Source organism: Dipteris shenzhenensis, chromosome 26, assembly GCF_047967505.1.
Source record: "Dipteris shenzhenensis isolate YYH24624 ecotype China chromosome 26, Dip_SZ_1.0, whole genome shotgun sequence".
NCBI classification, from domain to species: domain Eukaryota; kingdom Viridiplantae; phylum Streptophyta; class Polypodiopsida; order Gleicheniales; family Dipteridaceae; genus Dipteris; species Dipteris shenzhenensis.
Window position 1 is genome coordinate 39,276,146 of NC_141621.1, and position 11,051 is coordinate 39,287,196.

Sequence of the window (11,051 nt, forward strand, 5' to 3'; positions counted from 1 at the left end):
AAGTAAATTTTCTTCGCATTTTCCATTGATCTTCGTTATAGGTTTGGTGCATTGGTTTGAACATTGTTGTGTTAGTATGCAACTTAGTGGCTTAGTTGAATAACAAATATTTCTCGAACATTGTATTGAGCGTAATATGCTTGTGTCACAAGTAACCAATGTCTCTTGCTCATGTATCGCAATGTTCCCACACCTTGTCACTAGCACCACTTTACACCACAATGCACGAATGTCTTTAGGTTCAAGGTTCTTGAGATGAGACACATTTGCACACCTATCGACACCTTCCCCAATGGCTTCTGAGGAAGGCATGCTTGTTTTAACACAAATGCACCAACTAAACCACATGGGGAGGTTGGTGGGGTAGTAGATATGGAGTTTGGGTAAAGACATGAGCTACCCATGTAGTGCAAAACGCTAGGGGTTCAACCTGAGCATAAATGAACTCAGGTGGAGAGTTGAGCTACCCATGTAGTACACAATGCATGAGTTTCAACCATGTTACACGAGTAATAATTAGCTTTGTTCAATGGCTAGGCCACATAGATCAAGTTAAGGAGAGACATGACATGCAACACCTTTCCTTAGAAGCCACGCCCATGTTCAATTTGCTTAACCAATGACCATTTTGTGTTTCTTGCACATAGGAGTGATCAGGGGAGCAAGAGCTATCCAATGATGCAAAAAGCACCAAATTTTGAGCACCCTGAAATTCAGGGTCTCTGCACAGTCCAACACATGGCAGTAGCTGACTGGGACACCTGACCGTGATGAATTTTTGCACATCCATGCCTTACTCCGTCAATGATGGAGTAAGGCATGGATGTGGGGCAAATCAATGGGGGATAGTGTCCCCAAGCAAGCACCCACATGTATCCAAATGTCCTTTGTACCAATTTGCATTAGAAATTTGATTCAAATTAGTACAAGCAAGTCAAATGAGAGAATAGGGCATGAAGACTAGACATCATTACTTGGTAGTTCAAATTAAGGGATACAATCTAATTCCTTCAACATTGCAAAACCATTGGAAAACCTTATAAAAGAATTGCAAAACCCATACGTAGTCTCCACTTTTAAGCCAAGATCCTTCTCCATAGCATTTCCCATCCAATCCCTCTTACCCACTTCCCTTCCTCTTATTCCCTCATGGCCATGTGAAGGATTGCACCTCTCATGCCTATGTCACATTTCCTTCCCCCCCCCCCCCCCCCCATCCATAATAATTTTGGGCCCTTATTTCGATTGATTTGAAATCCCACAAACTTGCAAGCTGAAGCTCTCTATATTCATTGGATCTGCACACAACGCATGCTGTTAGAAGAAATGGATGAAGAGGAGATCCAACAAAGAGCATAAGAAATAGTTTGCCATTACAACAAAGTCTCAAGGTAGGAAGGTTGCACATGCTCTTTCCAAGAATTTTTATGTGGGAACGGGTATAGGAAAGAGTAGCCAAGAAGTCAAGAGTCCCAAAAAGGGTCTATTGGGGATATGAAGCTACAATGGATCCTTTTTATTTAGGAGCCATTGCAACAAGGCACTATAGCATCGGACCTTACTCCTTGGAAAATTAATTGGATGGAAGAACAAAGGAAAAGAGATGTGGATGCGATCTAGGTCCTAAGTGCAATAGATGAGAAATTGATTATTGAGTGGCTTCTATCAAACCACACATAGTCTTACATTGCATGACTTGGAATGGTGGAGGTTTCCCGAATAGGAATTTGGAGTTGTTGTTGATGAGAGTAGCCCAAGAATTGAAACAAGATCAAGCTACCAATCTAAATCCCTACTTTGTATCAAAGTCCTATGATAAAATTAGAGAGCTTGTATATAAAATATCAATATCAACTGTGCAATATATGGAACTATGATGAAAGGGTATGCCGATTAGGCATGGTTGCAATCATGAGAATGCTTGCAAGAAAAGGGACCCAATATGTGAAAGGACTTATGCCATAAGAAAAGGGGTGGGTCTTTGTGATGTACTGTGTTAATGCAGAAGGTAAGGCCATCCCTAATCCTTACATCTTTATAGGGGAATCAAAGACTAATGCAGAAGATAAGGCCATCCCTAAATGTAGGGGGTAAGGCCATCTCGAATCTCTACATACAATGGAATCAAGGACTAGGAACTACCTTCATGAATGTGAGCCATATATTTACATTACCATCCAAGACAAGACTTGGATAATTAGACTTTTTCCATTTGTGGATTCACCCTTTTTAGAATTTTGTCCTGACGTTAAGCCTTTCTACTAAGGAACAACTAGTTTTTGGATGTCTACAACTTCCACATAATTTGGTGTCTATTCTAGTTTCAATAGATATTGGTCCTAATATGGTCACCATGCCTCCTCATATTAGTGATAAGCTACAACCACTAGACATGGCTATGTACAAACCATTTAAGACACAGTCAAAGCATCGTTGGCATGTGTGGATGTCAAAAACTAAGTGGAGGGAGGTGTGTAGAACTACACTTGTGTTAATTGTATCCAAGAGCTTCAAGACATCTTGAGAAAAATAAATATATGTTGAGGACTTTAGACCTATTGGCATTTTGCCCCTAGACATGTCTACTCTTGACAGATCTTTTGTGATATCTCAATAGCACATGTATGTTCTCCTTGATGATGTAACCCAAGCCACTCTATCCTTTTCTACCTTACACAAGGGCAAGCAAGGAGGTTGTATGTGCTGAAAATCCAAATAAATGGAGAGGGATAGCTATGTGTGGAGGGGCCAAATATTCCTTCTTTGGTCTACACTCATAGCAAGGGGTGCCCTCTATGGTGCCAAATTTGTTATAGAAAGGGCATGCAAAAGAGCAGATGGATGTGGTAGATGAACTACTGAAACCTTTCATAGAGGAGAGTCCTTAGTATTGCTTTGATATTTTCAAGCTCTAGAGTGACATACTTTTTGAGATTGTTCATTCAATCTCCCTCATGTCCTTGAGTGCTTAGTTCACTCGTTCATAGGAACCTTGATAAAAATACACATCTTAATGTAGCTTCTTGGGATGTAATATATTAAGAGATGTGCTTACATTGTTGCAATTAACTACTCACCTCAAGCTTTTCAGTTCATGTATAAATGTTCAAAATAAATAGGACAAGAGAAATCATATTATGAAGGCAAATACTAAGTTTGAACTAATCAAGTGTTGTAAAATAATACAATATCCTTCTTAAGTCGATTCTTACATTCTAGTTTAAATCCTTTGATAATTTGATAAAATCATCGAGAAACAAGCAAGTATTTAGTGGTCCTAATAGGTTCATGTCATCCAAATTCCAAACTTAGTTATAATTTATAATTAGTTTAGATTCCAACATTCTTGTGAGGGAAAATGGATTTGTATCAAATCAAAACATTGATCTTCCGAGAAGGTGTAAAATCCACTTTTATTTTGTCTTTAATTTCTTGTGATAGAACCTCAAAATTGTAGAAACTATATTGTGCTTGTGATATTATTAAGAAAAAAAGGACTACGGTGAAGCATTTTAGTCTAAGATTGCCTAGTGAAAGAGGACCTTCCAATGATGTCATCCCATAACTTGTATATAAGTTTTTCATCATAGGAAGGGAATTTCTTTCAAAATCCTTTAAGGCCACAATATTCTCTCAATAAATCTTTCTAAAGAATGTGTGTGCGTGGGTGGGTGGGTTTGGCATTGGGGGGGAGGCACACCATGCATGTGTGCATGCATGCGTGAGTGTGTGTGTGTGTGTGTGTGTGTGTGTGCATGCACGTGCACATGTGCACACATGCATGTGTGTGTTGCTTAGGCAATCCTTTTATGATTGCATGTCTGTTCATCAAATAGATTACTCTGTTTGCTTGTCTTACAATGAAATATTTTGGTATTATAATTGTATGTCTCCTCTTTAGGGACTATTTCTTGTAATATGAACATACATGGATTTCACTTAAAATAAAAATATGTGCATGTGCATGTGTATTTCACTAAAAAGAACTTTTTGTGTGCATGCATGCATGTGCTCCCCCCCACCCCACACACAAGCCAAAATCAAAATTGAAAAGACATACTAGGATACTACTAACTCCAAAATGAAATGCAAAAAAAACGTGGAGACTGCAATGCAACTACAAAATACCATGACTGAGTGTGTGTCATGGGGTGTGAAGGATCAAACTCCAGCCTATGAAAATTTTCAAAGTTCAAGGAACATTTATGCTTACTCTATGAGCGATGGATAATTTACACATGACATTCGTAGTGAACCATTTTTGTATTCTGCAAACAATATTCATGAAGATCTTATGTCTACTTCAATTTTGATGAAGTAAAAACTACAAAACCAATGTTGTTTCCATTTTACTATGCCACTCTTTATGCTTGTGATAGGAGTTTCATTCGGCTTTGTTTTTTAGTTGGATTTCCAAAGTTGATTCCTTTTCTCGGTTTTTAGTGGTTCTTGCATAGAGATTTTTAGTTAGTTTTTAATATTATACTAGTTTATGTTATTCAACAATTGATGCACCTTTCCCAACATATAAGATGTTGCTCTATGTAGATCCTTATTGTTTTGCTATCTTTCCACTCACTTCCATGATTTTGTGTGTCGCATATTTTTCTTAATGATTCAAATCTTTTATTGGTATTTTATCCCATGTCATCCCTTGCCTCTCTTTGATCTTTCAAATTATTTAGGTAGTTCCTGCAATAGGGATAATCAATCATACACCTTGAAAGTTGATCTTTCAAATTATTTAATTCAAATCTAGTTTTGACATGCTTTTGATCCTCCTACCACTTGTGTGATCTTCATGTTATAGTGTATGAGAGACTTGGCATATCATGCCAATCCAAAATATTATAAACAAGTTGAAACCTTGTCCATGTATTTTATGCTGACCACAAACATGCTTGAAAATAACTTAATTTAATTCTTTCATGTGATGAATTCTCTATAAAGGAGAGATAAAATTGGTTTTTATCAACCTCCAATTATAATCCAACAAGTCATTGTCTGTAAATATATTCTTTTTTACTCAAAAAGGGAGTTTGAAAAAAAGTTAAAGTCTTGCATGGTAGAACAAATAATTTTATGTTGAGTTTGACAATAAATATATAGATAACATAAATGAAAGTGTAAAAAATGTATCGACAAAATTGATAGTTAAGCTAACTTTGATGACTAAAATATGACATGGTTTCTAGCATGAAAATTGATGGATGAATCCTGATATGTTTTGACTACATTTACGAATTTCAATTTGGTAATTTCTCTCTTGAATCTAGATTTCTTTGAGCTTGGATCATACTATTCAATATGTTGACTTTTATAGACTACTATTTGCATGCAAGCTTGGTCGACTAAAGTCATTTAGTGTTACTTGCTTTTTCAACGCATTTAGTTTACTTAGCCTCAAATTCTAGGTCCATATGTATTTCTTTGATTGGTTTGCCAACAAAATGTAGGATGGATACATAATATAAATTTGTCATGCATATAGGTTAAAGTTGTTGTGGCAAATACTTCATTTCTAGTATGATAGATTGTGCTTGTAGTAGATGTTTAAGAATTTTGTGACCTTCAATACCAATATCCATGAAATCATTGGGATTATACCTTTAATAAGGTGTATAAATCCCCTTTTGGTCTTTGTATACACTCAAAATTTCTCCAATCTCAAACTTATTCACATTACTATCCTTAGGCCATCATAGTAGGATTTCAAGTCTTATACTTAAGGTTCTTGCATGGGCTTGTATAATATGTGGACTATGAGTCATAAGGCTTTGAAATATTTAGGAATACAACATGTATATTTAAAATTTATGTAGACCTAAAGCTTTCAAGAAAGGACTCTTTGAAGTTCCTAGTCCAATTCTTGCTTTTATATTTGATAATTAAATAATATAACAAAAGTTGAAATGAAGGAGTTTATTCAATAAATTTAGAATATGCCAACCATATGGATTCAGATTTTCCTATCCCTTTCAAAGGATTAAAAGAAATGAAATGGTTTCAACACACATATCATAATTCTCAAGACAAATCATAGCAACTAAAAATTTAATGAATAAGAGGAAAGAAAGAAATGGATGATTAGATGACAAAGCTTTTTGAATGTTTCCCGGATTACATACTCATGTAATTGCATGCAATTTTTGCATAATTTACGTGCATGAACATATTTTTCATGAAATGACAGATACAACCATGGAAACATCTTCATGTTATTTAAAAAAAATAGAAATTGACAATCTATTGCCAGTAGTATGAACAATACCACTAGTAGATGATAAATCTACCATTGATAGATGCAAGCTTGCACTTGATAGAAGTAGCACTACCTCCAAGAAAGGCACAAGTACCGATAGTAAACTTGGCAAGAAATTGGACTACTAGTTTTATTGGCTGTAACGGGTGTAGTACCACTGATAACAATAGTTCACCACCACTGATCATTGTAATATTAAAGTTGGTAGCAATAATATTACTATTGTTAATGTGGGACTCATAGATAAGAATCACAAAAGAGGTGGCCATGCAAACAACACACCACTATCCTCCTTTGAGTTATTGCTACGACTTAAGAAGAGCCCATATAGACCATCACATCATACTTTCAATGGTGGTGGAAGCCTTTCTTAGTTTTTCCTTAGGTTGCCATTTGATAAAGGGTCCTTTAGGTGTTAGGTTGATGCAAACTTAGAGGGATGAGTAGAGATGATGGTGGAAAAGGCAAAAGGAAAGATAGAGGATGTAATCATAGGAGAAGACATGGTATAGAGAACAAAGATCTTTTGTGCCAATGTGCACCATCTAATCCATGCTCTCCTTGTTGGACTAGCATGTTTGCATTAGGCCCAGTTGGTTCTACATAGACTTGCATCCTAGAAACATCTTGCTAGATTTTACTTCATATGGTGCATGTAAATTTTGAATCATTGATTAGGAATTGGCAAAGATGTTTTAGAGAAGCATAAAAGGACTTCAAAAAAATGAAGCAGATGTAGGATAAGATTGAGGAGGATCGGGCACACCAATGTGAGCAAGATCATCCTAAAAATATTGGCTTGCACCAAGTTATGGATTTTTATAATGCAAGGGAGATATAGTCTACAATCTAATGTGTTTCCCCTTGGTTGGATTATCAACAAAATGGTGCGATGCCCATAAATATCTCAAATTGGGTGTTTGCATGCCTAACTAGTCACTTTTGCAATCCATTATGTTAGACATTGGTGACAAGATGATGACCAAAAACCCATCGATGAGGCTTACACCTAAAGATGCAATGCGAGAAAGCCAAGTGTTTGGTTGTGATGGGGAATTGGCTATGTAGTCTAGTGACAATATGAATCTTGCTCTAAAGCTTGCAGACTAGTAATACAAGATAGAGTATTTGTACATGCTACCCACATACTAGTAGTGATACAAGACAGGGTATCTGTAATACAAGTGTTTTGTTGTGATGTGGAATTGGTTATGTAGTCCAATGAGAGATGAGCCCTACTCTAAAGCTTGCAGACTAGTAATATGAGACAAAGTGTTTGTACATATGTTTGTTACGATGATGGAGTGATGATGCAATAAAATCCAATTTGAGTCTCATTTTTGAGCCTTTGAGTCTACTTTCCTAAAATTTTGAGTCTAGATGATAGGATGCTACATGTGATATGTTGCATCCTATCATCTAGCATCATCATGCATCATATCATGTTGCATCATCATATTGCGCCATGTTGCATCCTGTCATGTAGCGTCACTAGGCATCATATTATATTGTGTCATGTGGGATTGTCATGCATTATATCATCATCAACATGTTATGGGATGCATCATATCACTATCTTGCATCCTATCATTTGAAATTTTGCTGCTATGAGAAGAGATTGAGAATAACTCTTACATGTGCTTGAATTGTGAAATGTTATGTGCTCCATGCATTGAGGTGACATTTGCCCATGTGCTTGAATTTATGCATGTAGAAGTACCTGCCCACTATTTGCAACTCATATGTGACCATTGAGATTCCTGCCAACTAGTGCCTACCTTCACATAGCCCATTCCAAATGTAAAAAGGAGATGATCCATGGCACAATGATAAAGCTAGGAGAGCAAGGAAAATATCTGTTATATGAGAGGAGGCTCAAGAAGAAGAGGGGCATGGGTGCGCGCACACGCGCATGTGCTTGCCGGCATGAGTATGCATGAAGGCATGCATATACGATGGGACTACACGTGTGAATGGGGGGGAGCATCTTGGTAGAGGACATGCAGCATGAGAGAGAGAGAGAAGATGTGTGCGAATGTCGCTACGCGTGTGTGCATGCGCTAAGGTTAAGGCGTGTGCGGGGGGGACTACACGTGTGAACGGGGGGGAGCATCCTGAGAGAGGACATGCACGAAGGCACGTTCGACGAAGGGGAGGGCCTCGAGTTTGAGTTGGAGGGACTGAGAGATTTCGTTGGAGACGAACAGCTGCGTCTCTTTGGGCATCACCACTCCCACCTCCGCTACATAGCTCCCTCCACATGAATACGCCCTCACCGTCTCTATCTTCTCTATCCTTTCGTCGTGATTCCAGCTTACATACGTTAACTTCTGTAGTTCCTCCACCGATGCCGTCCTCCCCACTAGCCACCTCGCATTCTTCCTCACCGCCACCGTCCAGCATATTATCGTGTACATCGCCAACTGCCCACACACAAACCGCACATCCAACTTAGTACCCCGTTCGCAACTCAATCGTATACATCCATTGCATCCATTCAAACAAGCTGTGTCGCTTTTTTGTGATCCAAAACACCTAAGAATCTCAATTTTTGACGATACGGTCTACCGGTGGTTTTGTGATTGGCTTACTAATTGCTCAAAGAAAGGTGGTTTTCCCAAACCGTGAGGATTTCTTCTCTCTGAATATTCCTACGAGAAATCAAGTTCTGTGCAAGACCTTTGATCGATGCATCCATTGAACGGTCTGCTGTACAGTGTACTTACTAATAAGGCACCCAAAGGATCGATCCACCACCGAAATTTCGAAGCCAGAATCGCAGAAGCAAGCCCCACAACATTGGTCAGTGCGTCGAAGAAATGGTCGTCTGCATATGCTCTCACTAGCTTGCTCTTAAACGTTTGGCAATAGGCCGCCAGAGCTAACATCACCACTATTGAAACGCCCATAATTATTATCACCAAGTACGCCTTCTTTCCGTGCAGATCCACTTGCTTTTCCTGCAAACCCACAGTCTTATAAGCAAGGTCATCGCGCATTATGTTTCATAGCAAATATACACTTTATAATCCAAACACTTGCCTTGGTAATGAGCCTCTGCACTGAAATAATCAGCACTTGCAGGCCCATAGCTGCCATGACTGCTGAGAACACCAGAATGCCCTGCAGAAGATAAAACCTGTAAGCCTCTTCGCCCGATTGTTGAAGGCTTGCAGTTGCTGTAGACAGAACTTACCACAGGCTGCATCCGTTGCTTCCCTATAGGATAGACATGCGGGTTGGGCTTCTTCATTTTGACAGAAGTGTACCAGAGAATAAGGCCAGACATCAAGTCCAATAGCGAATCCAAAGCGGACGCAATTATAGCAAGAGATCCGCTAAAGGCTGCCACAACCACAGTGGCTACAAATATCGTCAAGTTGGCTGCGTTGGAAATGTTAATTGCAAAGGTCTCCCACCATGAAGTGGCTTTGATCTCAGCCTGATTAGACATTGCAGACCGAGTAGGGAATCAATTGGGCATCTGTTTCTGTCTTCCCTCCACCCAGAGCCCCTCCCCCCTCAACTCCCTCTCTCTCTTTTTCTCTCTCATACAACTCATGAACAATTTGTGTACATCAACTGACCATAATCGTACATACAAATGCTCAAAAGCTCCAAAGCCATGAAACCTACAGCCGAAGGTTCATTAAGTCGCGTTGCGTCATCCAGTCTTCCAAATTCTTCCAGCATTTGATTCTGGCGCTTATTATATCCATCGAGTTTTTTTTTAGACGGATCTGCAATTGCAAACATGTCTTTATACAGAGATGAATACACATATCTAGATGACTCCACCTCTACACCAAAGCGAACAGTGCAGTTTTCACCTCACGATAGTCATTCACAAGATTGAAAGCCATAAAGCATAGCAAGGACTAACTGCCCCACTCTTCTAGATTCCCGCCGTCCCGACGCCTTGAGCCTACTGATCTACTCGCCACACATTAAGCTGAGCCCAGGAGCCCAGGAAACTGCAGAACTGTAAAGATGGACTGATCCAGCAACTTACGGAATGCCCCGAAGCATTTTTCAGGTTTAGGGCGGCTGAGAGGGTCGGTGGTGGGCTGAGGCAGTGAGTCGGGGAAGTAGGCTTGAAGCTTGTGCGGTGTCAATCGCCACTCCATGTGGTCCGAGGGGGGGGGGTGATCGATTGGAGAGATGGGCAGTGATCTGTGAGGGCTGGGAAGATCAAGGGCGCCAATGGGTCCTTCGTTGCTCACCTCTTTACCCGCATCCATGAGCGACAGATCAGAGGATATGAGTTGTGTGTGCGTGAGAGAGAGTCTCAAAGAGAGAGAGAGAGAGAGACCTTTACTAGAAGATCACAAGTGCTAGCTGACTAGAATCCAAGGTAGATCCGTGCACCTTGCAAGTACATTGGGAGATGCTGTGCTTGCGCATGCTCCCATTTATGTTTCCAAAAATGCAAGGTATACCTTGGACCGGTTGCATTTCCAGATTATGTACTCCTTTCCTTGTCCCATTGTCCTCACCCCACTTATCCCATTTGATATGCGTGGCTCCTACTTTCTTACGGCCTTTTCCTACCTACCTTGATAGCTTTCTTTTTTCACTAATGTTATAAGATTTCTCAGCAATGTTATAACAACACAATTCCATTCCCATTGGTACCCATTACGTTATGCATAAATTTGTCTTAACAAGAAATTTGGGACCATTTTTTGCATAAAATGGTATATCTTTACATTGTGATATCCATTCTCTTAGTTTACAATTACAACGGCTTCTTCTTTTCAAGGGCTTTCAAATGAGTACCCTCCAGGGG

General features: G+C 39.3%; 1 protein-coding gene across 1 annotated transcript; it reads right to left on the reverse strand.

The window, feature by feature from the left end:
• Positions 1-8,199: 8,199 nt before the first annotated feature.
• On the reverse strand, positions 8,200-10,549 carry LOC147885049 (metal tolerance protein 7-like). Its single transcript, XM_087397855.1, has 6 exons — positions 10,275-10,549; positions 9,899-10,002; positions 9,459-9,704; positions 9,305-9,385; positions 8,989-9,222; positions 8,200-8,685 (listed from the first exon to the last, which is right to left on the reverse strand). Exons 1-6 carry the CDS (start codon positions 10,501-10,503, stop codon positions 8,350-8,352), a joined length of 1,230 nt encoding a protein of 409 aa, XP_087253981.1. The 5' UTR covers positions 10,504-10,549; the 3' UTR covers positions 8,200-8,349.
• Between the last annotated feature and the right edge of the window lie 502 nt (positions 10,550-11,051).